Here is a 27,841-nt window from a genome sequence, read left to right as displayed (position 1 = left end):
ACTGAAATATTTTTCAATCGCTACACGAACATAAACCGCAACGCCTGCCTTGAAATCATATTGACCAATTTTTTAGGCACAAATATAAATTTATTCGTAAAAAAAATATAGAGAAAACGTCTCACTAGTCAATCGAGTCCCGTTTTTGCCAAGTTATGAAAAAAATAATTTCAACTGATCCCATCAATTAAACCAATATTTGCGGCAGCTTTGCAATTTGAAAACGCTGAGAAAAAAATCTTTCTCTATTCAAGGAAGTATGATTTTCACGACGTATTCATGCGATAAAATAATTTTTTTTACGAAATTCTAACCACACGGCAATTATTTCAGGTATATATGTATTATAATTGATTCTTAAACTGATTCGCACCGTTATTCGTTAACAATTTTGTTACATTCTAGGTACATTGAATTCATTGTTCGATGAAACAATCGCACCCAATGTAAAATGTGAAAATGGAGTAATTAAAGCTCGTGTCTATATAGAATAACTTCTTTTTAAACGTGTTATTTATATACTATGTAATATCAACAACACCTCGGAAAGAACTTTTGCATGTAAACCACTATGAATAGGTATACATATTATTTAAATACGTATTAAACGTCTTAAAAACAATGCTCACGTTGTTGATTTATTAAATACCCTTCTAACTAGGTACCTCTACCTATACCACGTCCATCCTAATTAAATGCTAATACTTCAATTCCAATAGGCAAAAATCCCAATGGTCAACGGTATATTTTGAAAAAGACGGAAAAAACTAGCCTACATAATAATACACGAAAATACTCGTATATCGCATCTCACGCATTAGATCCGTTATGTACCAAGGAAACAATGCCCCTTGATCTCAAATACCGTATAATTAAAATATAAAAAATAACATGAACTTGAGTAGGTACGAATAAAAACTGAAAGTGATCGTTGCTGGCACTATTATATACAGACTCGTGCCTAATGAAAATCATTCCAAGGTGATAAACCTTTTCAAAATACATGAATAGAGTAATCAACGAAAATACATAGTAATCATACGAATGTTACATATTTCGTTCGATACTGAATAATTTGTACTTACCACTGAATTCGGTCAGAGTATCGGCACGTAATTTATATTTTGGTATTTGTTCTTCGAGTAAACTGACTATCTCAACTTCTGGTAACTCACCCCCGCTGCACACGTCTGCAAAAGTAAAACAGGAAATTAATATTGAAAAAATTGTCTGAGTGTAAAAAATGATTTGGAGCAAAATTGTGATACCATCTTCGATTTTTTTTTTTTGTTTTTTTAACCAAGTGATCAATTTAATTGAAGCTGAACCAAATGTCAGATTAATAATACTCAACTTATGAATAGAAATTCAATATGTAATGTATTGCTTCAACATGAAAAAATCACAGCCTATTAATTCATGATTTACGCAGGATTGAAAATGTCATTTTGATTACAGAAAATAAAAGCTGGGCTACTCAATAATATGCAATCATTTTCCAAGATTTTTCCACGAAAATGTTCCAAGGGTTTTTTAAAAACTATCCAGAGAGGATTCCAACCAGTGCCATATGTAGAAATTTTTCATAGACTGGGAGGGAAAGGAGGAAGTTGAAGAAAAAGTTTATAATAAAATTTAGAAAATTTGATTTCTGATCATGGTTTCTGACACAGGAGCTTGGAAAAAATCCTCAAAACTAGAAAAAGTGCTTCAGAAAGCAAAAACAAGGGACAGTTGATCGCACAAAAAATGGCTGCCATTACGTAGGAATCTGCAGGATATTTCAAAAAACGAACACTTCGTGATTTTCAAAGAGGAAGGCAAAACATGGAACTGGAGCTTCTAAACCTAATTTTCCCAAATTGTCAAGGGACGAAAAATTACTTTTTTCATACTATTAAGTACCTAAGCGACGAAGGACACAAATACGAGTGTGGATGTGTCATGTTTTAGTTCGGTACAGGAACAATTGCCTTTTACAGCTCTTTGAATTTTGATTAGGTACGATTTTTTTTGTTGCCAATTTCGGCCATTTTTTTAAACAAAAACATTCTCCAAAACTCAATTCAAAGTACAGGACGAAAAATATGCAGCTTCATCATACAAGCATTGATTCATTTCATATCGATTGAGTAGAAACTCAAGTATGAAGAACCACCGGCAGCATAACAAAGCGCGGTGAAATTTCGAATTTATTTCAACAAATTTTCAAGCAATTTTTATAACATTTTTCATCAATTTATGAGAATTTTCAGTAACTGGGAGATGAATTCAACAATGATTTTCATACTTTGTGCATTTTTGACAAATAATTATTCAATTTTGAGAATATTTTGATCAATTTTTGGTAACTGCGTTTAATTTTTGATCAACAGGAAGATTTTCTGGTGACTCATAAAAACCGATTAAAACTTTGCTAGATAGAATAATGAAAATGCCCATGATTTTTGTTTTAGAGTGTTTGCGAAAAATTTTGAGTGAAAAATTCGATCAATTCTAAAAAGTTTTCAGAAAGTTAGGTATCTTGTGACCTATCAAAATAGGTTAAAATTTCGCAAAGAAAAAACGAAAATAATAAACTTTTATTCCTAAAGTAATTTTAAAAAATTTTACGTCAAAAATCGACATAATTATATTCTTAGATTAATTGTTGTGTGCGACCTATCAATAAATCTGAACTGAGGGCGAGGAATACAATGAAAAAAATTCACATATACTTTGCTCATTAATATTTTTTTGTCACCTCAAGAATAAATTAGAGGTGTGAGCATAATTTTTGATTTTTAGAGGGTAAAATTCCAAAAAATGACCAATTTTATGCCACTAGCGTTACTTACACGTCAAATTTCACACCATTCCACCAAAGAAATGCTCATGATTCAGTTTCATATTTGTGAAAGATTTGAAGATACATATACCTGCATTTCCAAAGAAAGCCAAAATAGCATGAAAAAAATATAGATTCAAAGTCAACTTTTGAATCTACTCGTAGATCCGATTTTTGAGAAACAGGATTTTCAACAATTAATTCATTTTTTGAAAGTTGTGCAAAAATTGATGCAATTTGTGAAAAAAAAATTTTCATAGAAAAATTGAAAAATCGTCAAGTTTAAAATCAAAGAAATGTGGCAAATTGTAAATTTCATCATTTTTTATTCATTAGATACCTACCTACAAATCTGAAATAAACTCTATAAAATAAACAATTATGCAGTATTTATCTTGGTCTACACTCAAATTGCAATTTAATTACTTCGTATTTGTCTCTCGTATCAGGGTCTTAATAGGGTACAACTTTATTAATACTCGTCAGCTTGAAAGCAACAGAAAAAAATCATCATTTAGATGGCAGCAACTTCTCCGTTAGAAATAACGACCACATAAAATCAACGCTGATATTCAAGTCATCAATACTGCAAATAAAAATCAACGAAAATTGGCCCAAAAAGTGGAGAAAAAACAACAAACGCGTGAAGCAATTAAATCACACCCCCGAATGAGGAATGAAAAATCTACCAGTTGATTCGAAAGACACCTATGCAAGTATATGTTAGGTACCAAGTCCGAAATTGTACAATTCGGGGTTGGTACAGCCAATTTTGTACCATCTCCGAAGTGTCCGGACCAAGCGTGAATATTATTTTTTCGTCGGACTTGGTTTGTACCATGCCCGGAGGGTCCGGACAAAGTGTTCGACTTGGTACAATTTGTGTTGTGCAAAGTCCGAAATGTAGTTTTATAATGAATGAATTCGAATTTTACATCCCTTTATTCCATAAATATTGAACCGAATAAAAGGAAATTTAAAGATGACTCTAAAATACACCTCAGCAAAATTTTCGGGTGCTGAAATTAATTTGTTGATTTTTGGGGAATTTTTAAAGATTCAAATATTGCTATGCTCATTTCTCAAGAAAAAAAAACCCTCACGCATTGAGCGTGAGAAGACCGACTTTTCGTAAAATAAAAATTTCTTACGAACGAATTGATTCACTTTTATTTAAACATTCATTCGCGAACGAACTGATTCGTATAAGTGACTCGTTCGTGAACTAATCGAATCATACAAGTGAATCGTTCGCGAACGAATCGATTCATTTACTCAATTTTCGATGAATCATTCACGAACGAATTGAATTACTTTTTCTGAATCATTCGCGAACGAATTGACATTTGTTTGTGAATCATTCACGAACGATTTGATTCGTATATTAGTGACTCATTCGCGAACGAATTTATTCATAAATTAAAGAATTGATCGATTCGTTGGCGAATGGTTCTTTCAAAAAATTGATCAATTCGTTCATGAATGATTCACAAAAAATTGAGGGTCGTATTAGTACTTGATAGGAGTCGAGCAAACCTAGTGAGATTTCAAGTTTCATCGAAATCAGTTCAGCCGTTGCTGAGTAATTAAATTTTATGTGCAAATTCACCTCATTCGGATTTTTCACATGTGTACGAGTACTTAAGTATTTGAGTAATGACTTGGCACACGAATTCATTTAAAATTGAACTTTAAAAAAAATTATTTCTCAGGAACGGTTGAACCGAATTTGATGAAACTGTGCGAAGCGAGGGCAGAAGCTCTCGAAAATTCCTAATTCAAGAACAAAATAATTGGCTTATCCCTATAGGTACTCGTACCTATATTATTTTTAGATGCAAAAAGATAATTTTTCTGGTTTTAAGATTTGAAAAATTTGAAAAATAAATTTAAAAAAATTTCAGTTTTGGAATAATAAAATAGGTAAATGCGAGTGCAAAAGCTTAAAACGCCTTCGTTTTGTACTTGAATAAAATGTCAAGGTTTGAATTTTTGAAGAAAGGCATGAAATTCGAATTCCTTCATTATAAAACTTTATATCGGACTTTGCACAACGCAAATTGTACCAAGTCAAACACTTTGTCCGGACCCTCCGGGCATGGTACGAACAAAGCCCGATGAAAAAGTAATATTCACGCTTGGTCCGGACACTTCGGAGATGGTACAAAATTGGCTGTACTATCCCCGAATTGTACAATTTCGGACTTGGTACCTAACATATATATTCCATAAAGAATTAAAGATAATAAATTTGTCGAAATACCTCGTCAACATTTACGAGTCATCGACGACATTAGATAATAATTCTTTTTCTGTACTCAATAGATAAATTACGACTTGATTGGTCGATACAGTTAAGTGCACATTAAACGTGCAGGTGTAAAATGTAAGTGCAGTACTTAAAGGTAGGTCTATAATGTAATACAGTAAACATCCGTCAATGAGCGGAAAAGTATTCGTAGTATACGTAAGATCGTATATCGTCGCACAGATAACGTAATTTCAACAAATACACCTGGTCCTGGTTACGACCTAAATACATTAAACGTAATATCGTACCTGTTTTCCACAAATTCAAAATTTCCTGTTCCTTCTCGCTGAGATGTCTCTGCTTTTTGAGACGTTTAAACAAACACGTATCAGACCACGGAAACATGGTATGTTTACAACTGAACTGGTATTTATGGTATCATAATCACAAAATCGTAAATCACTTCATCTTATACACCTCCGCCGAATATATAAATTTTTCGCGAACGTTTCGAGAATTTTAGAAAAATAGATCGAATTACATCGAAGAGGAGATTTGTTTACGAAACATCGATACTCGAAATTGGTTAAATTACGATCCAAAATTTGCGATAGTAAAATTTACTCCTCGACGCGGCGCCGCCGTCGTGGAAAACCATTGCATACTGACATTTTACGTCAATGACAAAGCCAATAGGATGTTCAAAAATAAGCGAACGCATCATTGGATCGTATCCAACTTGATTCAAGCATTATTTCATCGTTCCGAGCACATGAATCCGCTTAACAGCATCCAAGGTGTTGCGGTGCGATCTTTTTACTTTAGTGAATTATCGAATAAGCAACCTTGTTATGACATCCAAAAAATGTTTACATCTTGAGCCCCATATACGAATACATAACACCTACGTGAAAGAAATTCCTTCCAAGCCGTATATTATCAATAATTGCCAAAATGAGGCGTGTCAAGAATCGGCGAGACGTCGACTGTGCAATTGTGGCTGAAAAAATTTCGAGTAAATCGCGATGACAAATTACGCACCCGAGTGAATTACGACAATAATAACAACAATGATATTCGTGTCGAAGTCCATACGATAGTAATTTACCGTACAGATCACGAATTTATCTTCGGACCCGTTCGCGTTATAGGTTGTAATTCATTTCGTAGAAAAGTACGGAAAAAATTAGAGTCGTCGCACCGCAACGGTTCGTGTCGACGTTTATCTTTTGGCCTACAGCTTCTTTTATGCATGCAGAGTACCTCACGAATGAACTTAAGCTATTTACGCTTTGGCAGCGATGATCGTGTGCTCGATCTAGAACCAATTAACAATTAATGGCGTTGTATCGTTAAATAGATAAATACACTAGATTTATTATTGCTCTTTTTAATTTTTTTTTCTCTCATGTAAACACTTATTCATCCAATGATTGGTGAAAGAATTAATCTCGTAGGAGTGGAAACATTCATGATCATGATGAACATATTCACAGATTACAAACTCAGAATCAACCAATTTCAAATAAAATAGTAAAAGAGAAGAGAGGGGCTATTTCTCATCAGTAAGGTTAAAATTTGATCAAATTTTGCAAATTTTTAAGGCAAATTAAAAAAAAAACAAGAAACTTAAAGTCACCAAAAAATTTAAAAAATTTACAAAACAAAACATTTTGGTTTGCAGTTTAGCAACTACATTTTAGGGATTTGAATAACATTTCAAGGTTTTGTTTCTCCAAATTGCAGCAAAAGGAATCTTTTCCAGCATAAAAATTCACTCAAAACTAAAATACAAATCCAAATAAATTAATGTATCTTTTCTTCCAGGCGTAATTAAAGTAGTAAAAAGAAAATGTAATTTCTGAATAAATGGTCTCAACGACTTTCATTTTTGAAAAATTACCAAAAGTAAATCTTGATGACTTTGGTGACTACTTACTAAATTACTCAGAAAGTTAGCAAATATGAATTTTGCAAGAACTAATATGTACATCCAAATACAATATTCATCAGGGCTATGGCACCTTTTCTTAGATACTTAAAGGGAAACTTTTTTAGTGTATGATGTAAATAGCTGATTAGGTACGCAATTTAGAAAAAAATGAACTCGCTCAAAAAGTTTATAAGGTTCAAAAATTTCCCAAAAAATACATTTCTAATATTTTTCCCAGAGTTTTTCATTAAAAAAAAAAAGAAGAATAAGAAATGGTAATGGCAGAATTTTTTTTACATCATTTCTTGTTCAATAATAAAAAATGCAGTACAAAAATGGTCAAAGGAGAAACATAAGAAATGTAATATTATAAGTTTTTAGAAACAGCCAAAATGCAGAAATACTCGTATTTTTCAAAGTATTGATAGATCTATTTTTGACCAACAAAATTCTGACTTCGTAGCTTTCAAATTAGAATAATGAACGTTGATTGACATGATTGCTAATGAGAATAATCATCGTATTCATAACTTACAACTGTAGAAACTTGTTTCAATTAGCAAGTTGGTAATTATTTTTTAAAATCTATTCTTAAATATTTTTCAATAGACTCGAGATTTTCTTCTTTTTAGTAGAAATTACTTGATCCCCCCTCCCACCATTTTTCAGTGAATTCACAATTGCACAATGATACTCATAAAAAATTTAAAAGCACAGCGTAAATTAGGCTTGCTCAAAATGATGAAATTTTCATTTTTTTATGTCTTAATTCTCTTTATTAAAAAAAAATTTATACTCAGAAATAGGTATTTTTATACAAAAAAATCACAATGCAAGTATTTGTAATTTTTTTACGAATTTCATTTGGCCCTTGAGCCCAATCAACTTTTAAGAAATGGAATAAAATATTCTTTGTTTTCTAACCTATTTTATTATTTTGGACTAACGTTTTCTCCATCCATTTTATTCTCGAATAATTCCAGTAGAAAAAAAAATGAAATGTGCTAAATGAGGTCACTGAAATGACATCCTTTTGGTTTTCATAGTGAAAAAAGGTGCAAAAATTAAAAATATAAAGAATGATCTCCACTTATCAAAATTGATAGTCAAAATATTATTGTATCAACTTATCCGAATGATTCAATTGAAAAATAATTTTTTTCATTAGCAATTTGTCTTCTCAACATTATTGATTTTCTATCGAGGAAATGAAATACGAAACAAGCACACGATCGCCGATAAGAGTGCTACAACTGCCACAGACAAGCATTTCAAACCATTTATCTGATTAGCGATAGCAAATAAATTGGGTTACAAAGGTGAATTTTTTCTCGAAAATTTAGGAATAAAAAAATAAACCACTTCAGTTTGTTTAATTTTTTTAAAAATTGTTATTGCCAAAAAGTTTACTCACTTAAGTGTATGCGATGATAGGGCAAACTTCTAGGAAAATTTTGAACTTGAATTATCATTGTAGAAATGTCATTCCTTTATTTAGATCAAAGAGACCGTGAATTTTTAGCAAAGTAGAAATTAATTTAGATGGATAAACGTTATCTAAGAGTGAGATACATACGTAATTTAAGACATAAGAACAAACGTAAGAACACATGTTGAATTAATTCAACATCTTCATAAATATCGTCTCTGAATAAAGAGGTGCAAAAATGTCGTGAAACAAATGAACAATTAATGCAAGAAATTCTCTTACGTAGATACCCTATGATTCATTCCTCAATATGCGGAGGGGTATTTTCCGAGAATGGGTACACTAATTCTCATTCACAGGATGTAACTTATAATAGCATTACTTGTATTGTTTCCGGATCAAACCAGATGGTAATTGAATATCGAAGATGGTACCTTGGTTGGGTAAATTATTCATTAGTTAACTAACCAGTTATAGTCTGTGCGTCGCGAGAATTCCTCTGAAGAGGTAAAAAACATCCTGCGGCGGAAGACTTCGTCGAATCCTCCTCTAAGCCCGCCAGCTTGCTCCTCGCCAATAAGATTTAATAATTCTGTAACACACAATTTGAGAATTAATCACACACTTCAAGTACGAGTAGTTGACATTAATAATATTTAGGTATATTAAGTTAAGCTATTTTATATAGCAAAATATACATGTGTGTTTACATGATTGTAATGATTAAAATGTATATACAAAATTTACAACTATAAATGAATAGAAATGTAACACTACGCCAACGCAATACCATTAAATCATTCCGCGAAGTGCAATATTGTAACACTTGAGAAAAAACTTGGAAAGCTCCCCATGAAAATGCAACTTACGTAGTGAACTTATAATGACGTTGACGTAGTCACTACGACACTCAGTCTGTCTCTTTCATTCACACATTCATAAATCACAATTAAAAATCGCGAAACGAGTTAAGCTAATCTACAATGACGGAGAAAAAAAACAAGCTCAATTTCCACGTAATGAGACTCATTTACGGACATTGGAATTGAAATCGATCAAGTTTTACGAGAATATTACAATAAAAATATTTGCATAGAAGAATTTATTTCTACGTGCGATAGCTTTTTATACATGAACTACTAAGTGAACTAATTTTTCAACCTTGCAACAAAGCATTTCCTATGAACAGCGTGAACAATAATGACTAATAGTAGGACAAACCAAAAATAAGATTCCAGCGTTTAATTTGTATTTCGATTCATATCGAATCAGCCTAGGACCATTGAATGTCACATATTTCCACAATTTATGTATCATACGTTAAGACTGTAAAAAATTATGACATGAAATACTAAACATAATTTAACGTTAAAGTAACTTAAGAAAACTAATAGGTACAATACAATATGATGAAATCATCAATGGCATAGTGAGACACTGGATGTTACTGATTCAATAAACTGAGGTTTTTGTTTCAAACAACTAATAGTAACTTAATAATAAGCTTCATCAAGCTCTAATTTTGTCGCAGAATCACTACCGAAGTTCTAAATAGGTGGGAAATGGAAAATTCAACAGCGAATAATCAAAATGTCATGCTATTACTTAATCAACTCTCGCTTCTATGGTTCGATAGTGGAAACACCCAAGTGGAAGGGTTTTCGAAAGGATACACTAATTTAAGCTAAATACTCAATATTACAGTTTCCAAAACAGTTATTAGTACACAAAATTCGTAATTCTGATAGAAATTCACAAGCAGGCGAAATTATGAAATCAATCATTCATGCTATCACAACCTCATTAGAGATCAATGTTATTGTTGAAATATTACCATGAATATGAGCTGCGGATAAAGAAGATCGAACCTACCATATTCCAGGATTGAGATTTATGGAGAATAAGTTTTAAAATTGATATTTATTAAACTAAAACGCCCTTCACAACGAACACATATAGACATTCACGTAATTATCACACTACGCAATCTTCCAAATGAATTTATCAAAGAAAAAAAAATACAAAACAAACAGAAAATTAGCGACCTTGAAAACATACTCACATGAAAGATGAAGTTTTGGGCGATGAAAATCAAGATTTCAAATCATTTCGCGATTAATTTTAATGAAATATAGCAACAAATTAACCAATTTTTGAGGATCAAAATACCTGAAAATCGCAAATCCGTTACATTCAAAGAACTTCAATCAAACGATTTATCACAAAAATTTTATCAGTGAAAATAATTGTGTACAATGTACACTTTGTGTACAGTAGTAAGTAGACATTATGTGGTTCTCGTGAACAAGAAATTGATAACGATTTTACCAAATTTTTAAAAAAATTAAATTTCAATCTCAGTTTTCAAGTTTATGTAAGTTTATTTGAGAGAGATAGTTAATAATTTATACAAGATAGAAATGAAAATCAATTGCGTTAAATATATAGTAATATTTTTACTTAGTCATGTCGCCAATTCTTCGAAAAAATTCAGTTTCAAATTACGTTCTCTTGTCTCTCCGTTTCGTCTACGTTATACAAAAATTACAATATACATTAACAGATTACATCTGAGCGAGTTGCTGATATCTTCACTTCAGCTTCAAATTTTGGTTTTGGATCATCTTCACAATACCTTTGAAGTATGATTATATTGAAGTAATACAGTAATAATGTACCTTCAAAGATCATGACTATCAATTTCAAATCTGGTCATTACCTATGTCTACTCAATCACTTTTTATTATTTAAAAAGCTCTCAAAAATCTCAACTCTAGTCGTCGTCGGTGAAATAAACAAGCATGGCACCTGAAGCAATGAAAATAGAAGCCAAAGGTACAGTATACTTTCTAAAAAGTAAAAACAAGTTTCAAATAATGAAATACCAAACCAACGAAGGAAGGAACGCATTCAGCACGACATCGTAAGTCAAACGTAACCTAATTTCAGAAGTTTTGGATCATACAGAAGAATAATCAAATAATAGCACAAAATTAACAATACACTTTATTGTTTTATACAAAATACCATCTTACAAGTTCATAATTCCAGTTAACGGTTACATTAGAAGTTCCTGCAACAGAAATCAAACAAAAAAATTAATAGAACGCCTCAAAAAATATGAAACGATTGAAAATAATTGAAGCATTGATTCAAAATTACGATGCTAACGCAAGTACACATGCGATTTGGGATATAACAGCGTACTGACGGTACATACATACGTAGCTCATTACGTGCACAACAAATATCGTATTGAACATGAAAAAATTCTTACTTAGGTAAAAGTCCGTCTTTCTTCGCTAACCTCAGAAGACAATCGTCAGATTCTCCCTACATAAACACGTATCACATTAATACAACACATAATAACGTAAAATATATCAAGTCAGAAAAATTCAACTCACCATCCTTCTGATATCACCGCTGATAGCATAGATTTTCACGTTATCGGTCATTCTACCAGTAACTGGATCGACTTCGGCTAAATTCAGTTGGATGGACGCATGGTCCTTAGCGTGAATGATACGATTGCTAGCGGAGCTGTAAAATAAACATGTAAATTACTATTTTATAGACATTAGACAGCGTATACGACTTGCGGGTTATCATTAGAAAAATAACACGTGTAAAGCCGAAGTTTGACCGGAGATATTCAATTCGTACTTACCACTTTCTGGGGATGTATAAATCCACGTTTTCACCAGCGTCGTTTTGCATATTTGTATTTTAGTAAAATTTAATTTCGAAATAACAAGGAATTTAATAAAAATTCAATAATTTTCTGTACAAATCGACGATGAAAAAAATTTCGAGAGAGAAAAGCAATTTACGAATTTTGTTTGTTTCAGCAGGTGTTTTGGGTTTCGAGATTACGGATTCAAACAAAAAACTGAAGAAACAGTGTTACCATTTATTTGTTTTTCAAAATGTTTATAATTTGACAGTGTTGTTACGTAATAAAAACTTTTTATCACCGTTCGGGAATCTCTTCTTATCGATCGCGAATGAAAATTATCATTCTTCAAGAATTTTCTCCTTCTGTTTCCCGATCCGCTGATCGCGAGTTTTTCATTTCAATTTCATTCTCGCGGTAACAGGAAACAAGATTATTAAACACGTTATGAACGTAACTGTATTTTGTCGCACTTGCATTCGGCGTTTTTAGTTCTTCGTGATAACTGATATGTAAGTAGAAGACGTACTCGGTGGTGTATGTAACTTTACAGTTCACGAATTTTTTGTAATTGTTTCCAGTGTGTATCGTGCTCTGATAGTCGTCTGTTCTGCTCGTGCTTGAAAGCTCTTCTCTCAAGTGCAATATCATCTGTGAGAAAAATCACCTTCAATCTAGGACCTAGGTGGTATTTTGAACCAAAAATATTATGTCCTCGAGAGTGTTTCATCAGAAATGTCCTTAAAAGTAAGATGAATTTAAGTTTTTTTCTTATCATTAATTCAATAATTAACAGATAACATCGTACTCGTAGCTTTGAGGAGTGGTGAGTACTTGTATGAGTTATTTTGACATTGCAGCTGCAGAGGTGCTTAGTACTCATTTACTTACTTTTTTCACTCACATTTTCTACCTCGCATAAATTTCTGGCTCTTCATAAAATCGTATAGCACCCTGTCTGTGTGAAAGAAATAAATGTTACCTACGTATTGACTCCTTGAGATTACAATTTAAGAAGATGGACATTCATCTTATATCTACCTGCAATGTCAATTTCGTTGAAATCAAATTCGAAGATTGCTAAGTACTTGAATTTTTACTAAACTTCCTACCTATTTGACATTTTTGTTCAATTTTTTCAAGTCTCGTTATGATTATTATTCATGAAGCAGTAGGTACCTAATGATTTTATTAAGAATAAAAAATCGTTTTGCTCATCAAGTATTATACCTACTAGCTGATTTGAATTTTTGAATGTTCTCGCATTCTGTTGAAAATATTAATTCATTTAGGTACGAGTATTTTTGTGTCAATTGTAAAAAAAAAAAAATGTTAATTTAATATATTCTTTTTTTGAAAAATTGGTCGCTGTACCTACTTGATCACTTCGAATTTATGTACATACATAAGATAGTTTCAACTTTCAAGATACGATCTTCACCATGGCAAAAACTTCCCACTTTCCTCATTAAAATGAATTCTACGATGAATTTAAGCTTGATAAAGATCTGTATTCGTTAAATTTAAATGCTTGTAATAATTTGAATATTTGCGCAAAATGAAAAAAAAAAAAAAAAAAAAAAAACGTCGCCTACGTGTTATTTCTAACGTTTCTATTTACATCAGTCAATTTGACAAATTAATTTGAAGGTGTTTCGGCTCAATGCCGAATCACTTGATTAGATCTGAGAGATCATCACTTTATTTAAAAAAATATTTCATTTCGAAAACATCTTTTAGATTCAGAGTGAGAAGCCAGTCGATTATAAAACCGCATAGAAAAAAAAAACTTTCCCGATCTACCTATTGCACCATCTTCCCTTTGAACGTTGATTTATTAGGAAACTCGAATGCCATCAAATCGCTGAGAAATATACCAATTACACGTTATTGTTCATGGTCGAATCGGATTGTCTGTGTTTATATTTCATTGCGTGATAATTATTGTTTTCAAAAGCCAGTTCAACGAACCTCACTGTCATTACGTTATTCATTCATATAAAGAATTGATCATCGAGCATTGGTCGTTTCATTACTGCTGCGCTTTTCGAGCCCGAGTGTAGGATTAAATTGCAAAAAAAAGCAATAATGAGAAATGTTATTTTATTATCGTGATCATGTGCGATATTTTGAGACGAAGCGAATACACGACTTTATTGAAATATTTCCTACACCGTAATTATTTCCTCCGTCGATTTATCGAGTAATTTGATACCTACCTAAGTCTCTTCAAAGATTTATTTACGTAATATTAAAGACAAGTTTTCAATTTTTTTTATCGAATATTTGACATTCTTTTTTTTTACTTGCAGAAAGAAACTCCACTTGACATAAAACTACACGCAGCCGCAGCCAATGGCGATATTAAATTGATACAAAAATTATTGGATACTGGCAGAGTTCACGTCGATTGCAGAGATGACGTTAGTATTACGTATACCTTTTATTTTAATGAAAAAATTCTGAAAAAAATATGAGTCCTATTTTCTTCGAATTGAAAAAAAAAACGTTTCAATTTAGCGAGTTATTTTCAACGACGAAATTATGTTTCCCAAGAGTAACGAAAATGTTTACACAAGAAAGAATACTATTGAATACATTATTGCGTTCACGTAAAAAAAGTTTATATACCATAAGAAAAATATTTTTGTAAAATATTACAATATGTACCTACTTTGGCACTCCTTTCGAAAAGAAATTCCATTAACAAATTACCGCTGTTTAATGGTCTAAGTAAAATACCTTGTTATTTTGTAATCAGCGTTGTTTTTTGTACATTAAATGCTTTTAATGTTACAATAGTGACTCAAGTTTTGAATTTGTGTGTGCAGGAGAAGACCACACCTCTTATATTAGCCGCTGCTAATGGTCACTTGGACGCTGTTAATTTGTTGCTGGATCAAGGGGCGAATATTTCGGCTGCACGATGCGTAAGTTGATGCGAAATGTTTCGATGAAGTTAAATTACATAAATATGGTCGTCGTGAATTAATCCCACCGTTCTTTCAATTGTCGAAATGAATGGAGAAAAGATATTACATTTATGCCAAACGAACCTAAACAAAAAAAAAAAATGATTAAGTACTTGGAGTTGGAGAAAAAACTCTTGAATTTTTTTCTGAGAGATCCAATTGAGACGAAAAATATGTAGAAAATTCAAATTTGATTGATTAAATTATTTTTTTCCTAATAAATACCCATGTTCAACATGATGCATTTTCAATTTTTTTGATATGTTTGAAATATTTTTGGACGCTTGTAGCTTGAAATTTCGTAAGATATCTGATTTTTTTGCTCATGTTACATGTTCTACTTTGTACCTTTTTCATTTCGAGCGATTTTTTTTTTAAATTTCGATTTTCTCATGTCTCATACTTTTGAGCTCTTTTTTCAAAATTGAGGTTTTCTAAATTTTGGTAAATTGTGATCTTCAAATAACCTTGAAACAATTAGTAAACTGGACGGAAATTCTTCTCATTACGAAGATGTAAAGAACTCGAGTATAATAACAATACAATACATTCATAAATGTGTATGCAGTTCACAAGATACCGATACTGCTTAACAAGCAGGAAACCGGTATTACATAATTTTTAATTGTTTTTCTCTTTCTCAAGGTTACATTATCAAATTTGAGTTTTATGTGTATTACGTATATCTGCAAAAATACTTGACGGATTTATATACCACGCGTTATCATTATCACTGAAGCGTGAAGTTTTTGAAAAAAGAAGTAGATTTTGCAGAAATTCGAACCCTATTTGAGAAATCAGCTTATTCAGAACATATTTTTGTACATTATCGCATACATTCGAGCGAAAATTCAACTCGATGAAAGCTCAGTATTTATGTGCCAATTTCTATTAGACTATAAATAGTCATGTTTTGCGTTGTTTGGTTACTGAAAAAAAAGAACAATTCGTATTGATTGCTTTTGTTACGTACAGACAGGTACGACGGCGTTGTTTTTTGCTGCCCAAGGAGGTTTTACCGATGTCGCAAAGCTATTGATTTCACGCGGCGCTCCTATTAACTCTTGTAGTCTGGTGAGAACAAATTTGATTATTGCCTCAAGATTAGGTTGGTGAGACGCGATGGTTTCTATTTACTTTTGCTATGTTTACAGGATGGAGCCACTCCTTTGTTTGTCGCTTGCCAGTGTGGATATTTGAATATTGTTCAAATGCTGTTGTCTAACGGAGCCATTTTGAATTGTCGATTAGCTGTGAGTCATGCAGAATTTTAAATTCATGGTAGATTTAGAAATTCAGCTGTTAAAGTACGTTTTTTTGGGAAGATTTGAAGATATTGAGACAAATTTTTGGCGTGCTGGAGGATTCAGGAGTATGAAAAAAATATGACCACTGGATTTGAATTGTTGGAATTACGTTGATAGAAATCACTATCATTTTTGATTTGGAATTTTTACAGTTTCTAGAATTTTTTCTTTCAAATTTTATAGAAATAATCAGAAATTTAAAAATGAACTTTCAGTGCTGACGATGAATTATTTTTTGTGCTTTCATCTTTCTGAGGTATAAAAAAATGAAAATGTTTGAGTAGTGAATATCTTCGAAATTTTTCCATTTCACTCCCCTCCTTTAAAAAAAATGATCTCAAAACGGAGCTAGGTACCTTCCGTCTTCGTATCATCTGTATTCATGAGCTTTAATTAATCGTTTGCTCGCTCAGTATGAATTCAGGTCAACGGTTAATTTATTTTGCAGTATCTATTCTTATTCTTCCCTATGCCGCTATTTTATGCGTGTATGTGTGTGTGTGTGTGTGTGTGTGTGGGGGGATGGGGAGTTCAAACTACTCCATTACTCAAAGATTCACTTTAAAGTATTGAAAACTCGCTTGCTACCTCTTTTGAGCGCTCTACTAGAAAATTTTTCATGCCAAACATTCCTTCACAAATTTTACTTCTCACATAAATCTCATTTTACGCGATTCCTGTCCTTCAAATTGGAGAAATATTCATCAGAAAAATCATCAAAACTACGTTTTCTTCAATTTTAATAAAAATATTCAAGTATTAAGAAACGTTTATTCCTAGTAAAAGTTCAAAATGAAATTTTCTCGTGAAGGGAAAATTCAATCTCAATAATAGGTACCTATATTTTGCATGAAAAATGAATAGAAATTTGTTTCCAGCCAAGTAGTCGTCTCCCTAAATGAATTTCATAATTTTCAACCTAAATAAAGAATCTGGCATTTTGGAAATAAGTTATTTGAATTTTTGAAATTATTTTTAAATTCTTTCTAAAAAAAAACAAAAAAAAAACGTGGAAATTGATTAGGGCAACTAAAAGTTTAGTTTCCTTTTCCTTTAGTTTTAGAAGTTCTTAACCTAAAAATTCGCAATTCGACGATTTAAATCTGGCTTGAAAAATCACACTTGACTTGAGACGGATCCAGCTTAGAATTTTGATTTTGGAAAATCGCGTATCTTATATCTTATCTCATGCAGTTCTTCCAAACTAAACCAGCAGGCTGAAATTATTTTTATTTTTCAAGTATAGTTACTTTTGGGTACTTTCAGGTGGCCACTTTTGGGCAAAAAAAATGGAATTTTTAAAAAGAAATTTCGTTCGCAAACTTGATTTATTTTTGAAAAATAATGTGTTCAATAAATGAGAAATTCTCTCTACTTTTGATTGATATGATTTTGAAGCCGTTAAGAGTGATCTATGGCTTGCTGGGTTGCATTTATCTGAAAAGAAAAAAACCTTAATTTGACCACATTTGGGCACTTTGCATTATGATTACTGATTAGGATTCATTTCATTGTCTTGTGAATCAATATCGCCTGGGCGATTAAAATAAACGAATTGTATTCCCGATATTTATTTTTAAAAATACGTACTTTTATCGCATAAAAAGCGAAATTCCAAGGTCAAAATATTAATTAGCTATATCCTATTTTGGTGTATGTATACCTATTTTATACCTGACGAATGACGATTGAGTTTCGCTCTAGTTCTTGCACCCAACTTACCGAAATGGACCAACAAAGCATTTTTTACGATTAGATTGTACATATTTAAGCAATTATTTAACGACTCTGACTATCGTTAATTTTCCCTAAAATCTTGCTGTGTATCTATTTGATACGTATATGTACACTGCAATGTAACTATTGATGTTCAAAATATCACTTTTCAACAAACCATGAGTAGCGAATTGCGTCGTTAATTTAGGTAGGTAGTTAGGTACCTATTTGAAACTAAGATATTTTTTTCATTCAATAATTTATAATGATTAATGAATAATTCAGTTTCAGTCGTATGAAAGATTACCAAAATGGGTTTTGTTTAATGTTTTTAACAGAGTTTGTTTTTTTACGTGGTCTGCCAGCTCTGTCCCTGCCCAAAATTTACGTTTTATTGAGCTTTAATTTTTATATCATAGAATTTATGAAATGTTGAGGATGATTTCTGATTTTTGATTTCTTTCTGCCCTCAGGACGCATCATCGCCGTTATTCATAGCCGCACAAAATGGCCATACAAATGTGGTGCGATTTTTATTATCATGTGGGTGCGAAATAGACAGTAAAAGGCAAGATGGCACAACTCCTTTGTGGATCGCCGCACAAATGGGTCATCGAGATGTTGTCCGACTGCTACTCAAACACGGAGCCTTCATCGATAGTAAACGAAAAGTAATTCTTACTCGTATTTTCGTTTAGCGTAAAAATACTCGTAACTCTTAGATAATAAAAATTACACCCAAATGTATCATTATAGGATGGCGGCACACCTCTTTTCAAAGCTTGTCATAAAGGCCATATCGGTGTTGTCGAAGAATTACTGAAACATAATCCTAATCTTGGCTTATTACCTGTAAGTATTCGAGATAACAATGACAGTTAATTTGAAAATGTTTTTAATTTAACACCGAGTACCTGTATCATTGTGTTTAGAATGGTGAAAGCGTTTTACATGTGGCTGTTTTGGGTGGTCACGTCGATATAGCTAAGTTATTGTTGAAATATAGAGCGAATCCGGTGCTGAAAAATCTCGATGGATGTTCTCCGATGCAGTTGGCGTTTCAGTCAAAGATTCCCAAAATGCAGGATCTCTTTAAAACTCACGTTCAGTTCAAGTCTAATCAAAAATGAAAGCAATGATCAAAATATTTTTTAGTATTAGTTTATCGATGTGATTTTTATGAATTTATTGTTTTTGTTGTCCATTGTTCGTTATTGATGAGTTTTTTCTTTTTCTTTTTTTTTTTTTTGAATTACGTATCTTAATATATTCTTTTTTTGAGTCAAAATTATTTTTATTTTATTCACTTATTGGAAAAATTAGTCTCAGCAGATATTCATTCGAGCATTCCAGTTCATCCTGAGGATGATTGAGGCGAAAGGTACCACATGTGAAAAATCGCGATCGATGGTTTAAATTTGAATTGAAATTGTCTCTGAATGAATTTCTAATTTTCATACAAGGAATTCGAAAATAAATTTTTGATTGTGTTTTTTTTGGAAAAGAAGTGGAAGAGGTCAAAGGAAGAAACGATTGTTCATCAGTAGTAATGTTTATGGGTAAAAATATTCAAGTACAATTTCGTTCCCCATCTATTTGATTAAACATTTTTAAAATTTAAATTACATATTATATGTTTTAGAGATTTTAAAAAAGGATCCATTGGGAGAAAACACATCAGCCTTTAAATTTGTCTATATTTAATTTTTGAGAAACCGAATTGATTAAGTTGATAGTGATACTTACTTGAATGTGCACTTATATACCTACAGAGTGTTCCGGCACAGAATAACGCCCTCTGACCAGTAACGTAGGCAACCTATCCTGAGCTCAAATATGCACGTTTACCTACCCTTGGATTTGAAGGTGCTAAGTTTTACGCTCACGAAAAATTTTACTATACCTGAAGAAAAGTCTGAAAAAACGTGTTCAATAGTTGGTTGTTTTTACAATTTTTCTTAAAAATCTCAACAAATGTCCTTTTTACGTAGGTAGGTATTCATTATTATCAGGGCAAGTTTTGTATGCAGTAAAAAAGAAGAAGTATCAAATATGCGTTAAAAACTGCCAAAACAAAAATATGCACTAAAACTTCGAAATACGCGGAAAATGCGATATAAAACAATGTTTTTATGTGTACCTATCAAAATGCAAGGTTTTTGAAGACCAATGAAAATGAAAAATTGTTGAAACGTTTTTATTAAGCTGAAAACCATTTAAATACGTACCAAATGGAAAAATTTTAGAAAAAATTTATTATTGAAGATTTCAAGTTTCCAATCTCTTCTTACCTATCCGGGTTCTCAAGCATCGTAAAATGAAGTTGCTAAACATAGACTACAGCCTATTTTTATGTTGTATGTGGAATACTTTCGATGTTCGTAAATTTTATAAATACGACAAGTGCTTTCATTAAAATAAATTTACTTGATATCTAAATGAATTACCCATCATGATCATAATACTTATGAATTTCTGGCATTGCCTCATTACAATAAAATAAAAATTATAACGCGATTCCTGTATAGCTTCGTTTCGCTGATCGCGGGTATGAATATTCAAATATTTTTCAAGTTTTAAGTTTTTAATTAGGTACACCCACAACAGTTTTTCTACTTCTGATTTTTATAAATAGGTACCTACCTTCTTACTTATTGAAGTTGCTGTCACAATAATATTAATCTTATTTACTTGAACTTTGACTAGGGCTTTGATAAAATGTAGGTATCCATCCTGGATGTTTAATTCTTTTCGAATCAGCCAGATAACGACGGGTAGTCCTCTTAACAGCTGTAAACCACTCATTTGCGAAGATTTTTGTGGCTATTAAAGAATGTATGTATATCATTTTTAAAAAATAAGTAAAGTAATCTTTTCAAAGAGTTGATTATGCATTTCAGAAAAACTTTAACATTAAGTACTCATGTATTGAGACATTTACGTAAAACGAGTCTTCGTGAAAAAAAAATCATAATAAACTCTGATTTTATTGTAGGTCTAGGTACCTCTACCTACGTTGCATTGTTGCTATCCTAATCATTTGAACACGAAGAAACTAGGTTTCTATCGTGTTTGAATGCATTAATGAATTGGTCGATCATCCCAACAAAGTTTTAACACTTTGTTCTCTCTTTAAAAGAATGTCAAATTATAATATGTGCAAATAGGTACACAATATGAATATTCAGTTCGCTTACGTAACAAGTATAAATCGTAAGAATTCATTCCTGTTTTTCATTTCTACCATTGGTAGAAACGTTGCGAATGCCACAATATGCATCAGTGTTGGTGGAGTTGCTGAATATTTTTTAGTTTGACTGTTTCAGTACTTTCGAGTAAGTTTTTTACTCTTGGATACCTATAAATAATAATAATAGGTACTCAAAATGTTTTAGCTAATTTGAAAAAGAAATGTGTTATCTGAGGTTTTTGAACTCTTCATTCCGGATGTTTTTTTTTTTTTCGTGGAAGGCATTCATTATCATAGTGTTAAAGACAACATTACCTATACGTTCAATACGAAAGTTACGGTGTCTATTTCCTAATCTATACTTTGTGCCAAAAATTATTTAGGTTTTCCGTTTTGGGTAGATCTGTCGAGTCGAGAGAAATGACTTAAATTTTTCGAACTATGTAGTAATGTAATGTTGCCTCAATCAATTTAAGGAATAAGAAACTTTTAATAAAAGCTTAAAAAAATATTCATTGTGACCTGTACACCTACATTGCTTCTGTTACAGGATTATCAAAATACAACCGCAATATCAGAATGTATGATAAAGTAGAAATTTTGGATCCTGAAAATAATCACTCTGTATCGTAAGTTTGTTTTCTCTATTCTCAATACTTACTTGGGCAATTGGGCACCTAATGAGTCCGATACCGTAATGAAAGTTGAATGTTTAATTTCGTTTTTGGCATGAGAACAAAATCGTTCTCAAAGTACCCAACTATTTTTTCTGCCTCTGTGGAGTGGAAAGTAGGTATACAGTATATAGCTACTTACTTACTCATCCACAAGTTGAAAATCTAAAAATCACGATCCCAATTCTTTTAAAACAAGGAAAATTTACTTGCTTATAACCCCAGAGTACAATTAAAACATCAAACTCAATTACCTAGTTGATGGGATTTTTGATGTTATAGAATTGAACAAACTGAGATATGTGATATTTTTGAAGAAAAATTACTTCAGAATCCAGAAATCCGAAATGATCTAAGTTACTGGAAAAATCCAGGCACCGAACCACTGAAGAATTTTACGATAAATGAGATATTTTCTCAGTCTGCTGAGAAATATGGAGACAGATATGCTGTGTGTTCATATCAAGGGACAAAGTTGACTTACAAGCAAGCTCTGCACCAAGTTAGTATAATTCAGTTGCCGATGCATCTCGTAGAATAAGTATGATAACTGATAAGAATTACATTTTTAACTCAACTAGAAAACTGAGGAATCCTGAGGGAATTAGGAAATTTATATACTATACTAAATTAGTTTGGTTATGTCACCATTTAAAATTAATCTCACATAAATTGTTTGTAGGTAGATGAATTTGCAGCTGGTCTACTGGCAATCGGTTTGAAAAAAGGTGATTCCGTCGGTATTTGGGCACCCAATTCGTCCGAATGGTACATTTCAATTTTGGCAATAATGAAAGCTGGTTTGGTGGCTGTACGTATCTTACCTACTTTATGTAATAATGATCATAATAACAGTAATACTATGTACTTAATTTCATGAGTATTTCAGTGGTTTATATGGCAATTGGCTGATATCACTGTAAGATAACAATGTTTTTACTTTCAGGTGAACCTTAATCCGCTATATGAATGCCCAGAAATAGAATCGGCTTTGATAAAAGCTGATGTAAAAGCTCTAATAATTGGTGACATTTGGATTGATCGAAACTACTACGAGATGTTGAGTAAAATAGCTCCAGAAATTTCAAATTACGATTTTTGCAATCAGATTACTACGGCTGCCTTACCTTTGCTCAAAACATTAATCATAATCAGTCAAAATTCTCACAAGTAAGCAATAAACACTGAATTTATAATGAGAGGTGATCTGAGAAAATACCATCAAAGTCGAATCTTCAAAGTCAAACAAAGATGGGGAATATTTCAACAGAGAGGAATTTTTTATTGGGGCAAAAAATTTGAAAGAGAATTTAAAAGTGCAGTAGGTATCATGCAACATTTTAGAAGCAGAATTTCACTTTTAAAACTTCGATAAATTAATAAAAAATCATCTTCTGCATCCTTTAAGTGACTAAAACTTTTAACGGATTTTTGGATTTTCAAAAAATAATTTAAAAATACCTACCACCGTAAAGAAGTGCAAGGCATACAAATGAATGATTTTTAGGTAATCGTTCTCGTACCCTTTTGAACCCCATTTTTGTCTGACTTAGATTAATTTTTCCAGTTCATATTTACGCCTTCCTCATACCTATACCTAGGTAATATTTTTTTCAAGGAACACATCGTCTCGTCTGTATTTTTATTAACAGTTCTTTTTAAAATGCGCGTACCTACTTAATTGTACTTATTTTTGATTAACAGAGGAACATATCGATGGACTGATATTCTCTCCAGTTCAAGTCCACATTATAGACAAAAACTGCAGCAGATTCAAAACGAAATTAGTATCCATGATGTGTGCAATATTCAATTTACTTCGGTGAGTCATACTCATTATTATTTACGAGAAGGCTACTGCGTAAATTACACTACAGTTCGGAGAACTAACAATTTTATTGCTGGGTTATTTCCTAGAAAATCGCCGAACTTCTTGACTTGTGGTCGGCGATTTTTAAACCATTTTTTTTTTATGCAGTTAGACCTCAATGAGAGATGGCAAATGGCGCAAACCGTAATTCTCAAAGTGCATTAGTAGGGGAGATAGGGGTGCTCTCAAAGTTTTGATGAAAATAGAGATAATAGATGTGTTCTTTTTATACGGATTTTGGCACATTTTCAAGAATCTGGATTTTGGACGTTTTTTAAAATCTCTTTTTTTCAAAACTTTTGAGATTAAGGTTACAATTACCAATTTTTCAAAACCTCAAGCCTTCTTTTTCGAAGTAAAATCCAAAATCCATTTTCAAAAGCTGCTACCCGACTCCTGAGCAGATTCCTGTGGATTCTAAATCTGCCAAAATCCAGATTCTCAAAAATCTGCCAAAATCCGCTTTAAAAGAACACATCTATTGTAATGTTTGAGCGGGGTCAACTTCAAATCTACAAAATGACACACTTTTGAAACTTTTGCCAGTTTGTGGGTTTGTAGAAAAGCTTTTTAAAAATGTGATTAAAATCAGGGTTGCCACTTTTTTGAGAACTAAAAATTAGATCAAAAAGTTGGAAGATCATGTTTCTCTAGAGCATTTTCCCTCGAACATTCTGAAAAATTACCCCAAGTACAACTTTTTACGCTGATTAACATATCAAAAAATGGGAGGGGGGTTCGTATATATACTCATTTTGAAAATTCCAAAGATCACGAGAAAATACAATTTATTTCCATATAAGAAGTTGAAATTGTGCAAATTGATATACTTCCATCAATTAATTCAGATCATTTTTAGTAAAATTGATGGAAATACGTCAATTTGAGCAATTTCAAGCTTTCATGGAACTAAATTGTATTTTTTGGTAATCTTTGAAATTTTATAAATCGAAAATATTTTTTAAAAAAATGCTACTCGAATTTTTTGATACGTTGATCAGCATGAACAGTTGTACTTGAGGTAATTTTTGCAGAATTTTTGAGCGAGGACGACATGGAGAAACATCATTTTCAAACTTTTCAGCTAATTTTTGATCCTCAAGAAGGTGGTAACACTGATTTTCCATACATATTCAAAAAGCTCTTCTATAAACCCACCCACAAATAGGTAAAAGTTTCAAAAGTGTATCGTTTGTAGTTTTCAAGTTAATCCCTCTTGAACATATCCCTATTTTTCTCAAAACTTTGAGCACCTTTATCTCCCTTCTAAAAGCAGTTTGAGAACTACGGTTTGCGTCATTCGTCATCTCCCATAGAGGGTTAACTGAAAAAAAAATATTCAAAAAATCGCCGATCCCAAGTGCGAAAAATAAAAATTTCCGTGATTTTACATGGAATGACTCTGTTGAATTTTGATTTCAGGGTACAACCGGAGAATCGAAAGGTGCCACTTTGACTCATAATAATATGGCAAATAATTCCTACTTCGTGGGGAAAAGGATGCTTCTGATGGATAAGGTGTGTAGGTATTTATGTATTTGAACCTACCTAAATAATTATTATAAAATTCATGATCTCACTGTTCATATTATTGTATTTCCTCAAGAGAATTTCTGTAGGTGACTTTTCTAGAGCACACATATAAAATTTTTCAACTTTTAACCTAATGAAATGTTCTGAGATCGGAAGCTCCGGGACCAGTTTCCTGAGGCAGATTTCATACTTCTTAAAATTGTCCTTTAAAAATTTATATTTTTCAGCATCACAAAATTTGTCTTCAAGTTCCACTTTTTCATACTTTTGGTACTGTGCTGGGCCTGTTTGTGGCTATTAATTATGGTGCAACTATTGTCCTGCCATCTCCAAAATTTAGTCCCACTAAATCCATAGAAGCGGTGATAAATGAAAAGTAAGTTCCAACTTTTAAAACTTATTATGTTGTAAGTAGGTAGATGAATTATTGAGAAAAAGGAAAAATATCAAGGGACCGAATTAAGTTCCTAGGTTATAGTTTTGATGTAGGTACCTACTACATAATTATGCTTAATATTATAAGTAGGTACTAGTTTGAATTATTTGCAGATGCACAATTATGTACGGCACCCCGACAATGTACATCGATTTGATGACTGTTGCTAACAAAATGGCTGTCTCTGATCCTACTGTATTTTCAAAACTATCATCGCTCGAAGTTGCCCTCACAGCCGGATCCCTCTGTCCACCAGATCTATTTAGGAAAATGAAAGAACAATTTCACTTTAAACGAATTTATGTCAGTATGTTGTGTTCTCTCACTCAAACAGTAAACAAATGTTTGCTCATTTGAAATGAAGCTGACTGAAGAAAAAAATAGGAAATTGTTTGATTACAAATTTTAAATCATTTTGATGATATGGATTTCATAATTTTGAGATCTATGGCTCACTAAGTATAGATTGAACTTTTAACTTGTTTTGTTTTTCATTTTATTAACAATTCATTATTTTTTTAATGCAGTGAGCAATCATTTCAATGTGGGTAATAATTCAGAAGTTTTGTTTGCTCTATGAATATTCCTTTAAAAAGAATGATTTTTATTTCAGTCTGGCTATGGTATGACTGAAACTAGCCCAATAGTATTCTTTTCCTCACCCAACGATCCTGAACATTTGGTGACATCTACGATCGGACATGTGATTGATTGTGTTGAGGTAATTTTACTATTGTACCGTCATAAGTAGTTTGATGTGAAATTTTATTCAAGAAATGAAAAAAATAAGATGAACAATTTTTTTAAAAAAAAGTGTTCTACAAAAAAAAATTATGGAATGTATGTAAATTGCATGATAATATGCATACAATAAATACTACCTATCTACTTATTTAAGTAAGTAGGTACTAAAATATTGGGAATTTTTCTTTGCAGGTAAAAGTAATCGATGAGAAAGGCCAAATAGTACCATTTGGTATGCCCGGTGAAGCATGTTTTAGAGGATACAATGTAATGAAAGGATATTACAACAATCCAAAAGCAAATGAAAACGCCTTTTTAGCAGGAGGCTGGATTCGCAGTGGGTATGTTCATATTTTCATCAACTTGCAAGTGAAAAACATCTCGCAGAAGAAGTCCTTATATTTTAATCTTCGCTTTTCACACAGAGACAGATTTGTTTTATTTGACAATGGATATGGGCAAGTTGTTGGACGTATAAAAGACACCATAATTAGAGGCGGTGAAAATATAGAACCTAGTGAAATTGAAAATGTTATAATAACCCATCCTGAAGTATTAAATGTTCAAGTAAGTTCTTCTCTTAATACACAAGGATTAATTTTTTTCTACGGTAATGGATTTGCTATTTTAAAAAAATACCTATAGGTATATGTTTACTTTTGCAATGAAGAAAAAAAATGAAAATTATTTGCCCAATTACAATTCACTTTATTGTGCAGGTATATGCTATATCAGATGATCGACTAGGAGAAGTTGTAGCAGCCAGCATTATTAGAAGTGAAAATTCTTCATTGAGTGCTGAAGAAATACGAGATTTTTGTAATGGAAAAGTGAGAACCTCATAATAATTTTATATGTTGAGTGTATTGACGACTCCTGAGGATTCTTTTTTTTTCTTTTTTTTTTCAAATATCATTTTCTGTGCTCGATTTCAGATTCAAATTCATCGAGGTCTAGACTCTAGAAAATAAATCATTATTATAGTGATAAATAGGAATAATAATGTGTTTTTTTTTGTTTTTTCCTTTCAGTTTGCAGCTTATAAGTTTCCAAAGTATATCACCTTTGTTGAAGATTTCCCTCGTACTGCATCAGGAAAAATACAGAAATTCAAACTTCGACAAAATTTAGAACAACAATTAGGATTAAAGTCGTTTTAAATGTAGTAAGTATGGTTTTAAAAAAATAATAAACTTTGAGTCATTTGTCTGTTTATTTTTCTTGATTAAATTCATTTTTAGTTTAAAAAAAAATTCTGACTTCTAAATAATTTTAAAAACATA

At 31.8% G+C, this 27,841-nt stretch overlaps 4 protein-coding genes and 1 long non-coding RNA gene across 6 annotated transcripts in view; 2 read left to right on the top strand and 3 right to left on the bottom strand.

Annotated features, from left to right (window-relative positions):
* The window catches only part of milt (trafficking kinesin-binding protein milt), a 92,034-nt gene extending 83,012 nt beyond the window's left edge, over positions 1-9,022 (bottom strand). The window contains exons 1-2 of one of the 2 annotated variants that reach the window (XM_065357567.1): positions 8,909-9,022; positions 1,086-1,190 (exon numbers count right to left, since the gene is read on the bottom strand). Coding sequence is in view for 1 of the 2 variants with exons in the window: in XM_065357564.1 (XP_065213636.1) it covers positions 1,086-1,190; positions 5,387-5,483 (202 nt within the window). In the remaining variant the exon portion in view is untranslated. Of the gene's footprint in view, positions 1-1,085; positions 1,191-5,386; positions 5,740-8,908 lie in introns of those variants that run through there. The other variant, XM_065357564.1, reaches the window with a different exon arrangement.
* Positions 9,023-11,432: 2,410 nt separating this feature from the next.
* Positions 11,433-12,291, bottom strand: LOC135840846 (small ribosomal subunit protein eS21-like). Its single transcript, XM_065357569.1, has 4 exons — positions 12,111-12,291; positions 11,848-11,983; positions 11,718-11,773; positions 11,433-11,513 (listed from the first exon to the last, which is right to left on the bottom strand). Exons 1-4 carry the CDS (start codon positions 12,158-12,160, stop codon positions 11,504-11,506), a joined length of 252 nt encoding a protein of 83 aa, XP_065213641.1. The 5' UTR covers positions 12,161-12,291; the 3' UTR covers positions 11,433-11,503.
* A 157-nt stretch (positions 12,292-12,448) lies between these two features.
* LOC135840844 (ankyrin repeat domain-containing protein 29) lies at positions 12,449-19,399 on the top strand. Its single transcript, XM_065357568.1, has 9 exons — positions 12,449-12,628; positions 12,698-12,863; positions 14,429-14,539; positions 14,948-15,046; positions 16,064-16,162; positions 16,243-16,341; positions 18,585-18,782; positions 18,868-18,963; positions 19,044-19,399. The coding sequence occupies exons 2-9, from the start codon at positions 12,852-12,854 to the stop codon at positions 19,239-19,241; spliced, it is 912 nt and encodes a 303-aa protein (XP_065213640.1). The 5' UTR covers positions 12,449-12,628; positions 12,698-12,851; the 3' UTR covers positions 19,242-19,399.
* Positions 14,724-15,666, bottom strand: LOC135840847 (uncharacterized). The gene is made up of 2 exons (XR_010557791.1): positions 15,437-15,666; positions 14,724-15,172 (listed from the first exon to the last, which is right to left on the bottom strand). It is a non-coding gene; the product is annotated as an uncharacterized LOC135840847 (long non-coding RNA).
* Positions 19,400-21,081: 1,682 nt separating the features above from the next.
* On the top strand, positions 21,082-27,773 carry LOC135841898 (medium-chain acyl-CoA ligase ACSF2, mitochondrial-like). The gene is made up of 14 exons (XM_065359116.1): positions 21,082-21,446; positions 21,852-21,930; positions 22,258-22,477; positions 22,658-22,786; positions 22,922-23,145; positions 23,680-23,797; positions 25,268-25,363; positions 25,606-25,754; positions 25,928-26,117; positions 26,428-26,535; positions 26,751-26,899; positions 26,984-27,125; positions 27,278-27,388; positions 27,590-27,773. Exons 2-14 carry the CDS (start codon positions 21,881-21,883, stop codon positions 27,716-27,718), a joined length of 1,815 nt encoding a protein of 604 aa, XP_065215188.1. The 5' UTR covers positions 21,082-21,446; positions 21,852-21,880; the 3' UTR covers positions 27,719-27,773.
* Positions 27,774-27,841: the final 68 nt, after the last annotated feature.

The sequence above is a fragment of the Planococcus citri genome, chromosome 3, assembly GCF_950023065.1.
Source record: "Planococcus citri chromosome 3, ihPlaCitr1.1, whole genome shotgun sequence".
Classification (NCBI taxonomy): domain Eukaryota; kingdom Metazoa; phylum Arthropoda; class Insecta; order Hemiptera; family Pseudococcidae; genus Planococcus; species Planococcus citri.
Note: the sequence above shows the minus strand (reverse complement) of the source record. Positions and strands in the feature narration are given on the sequence as shown.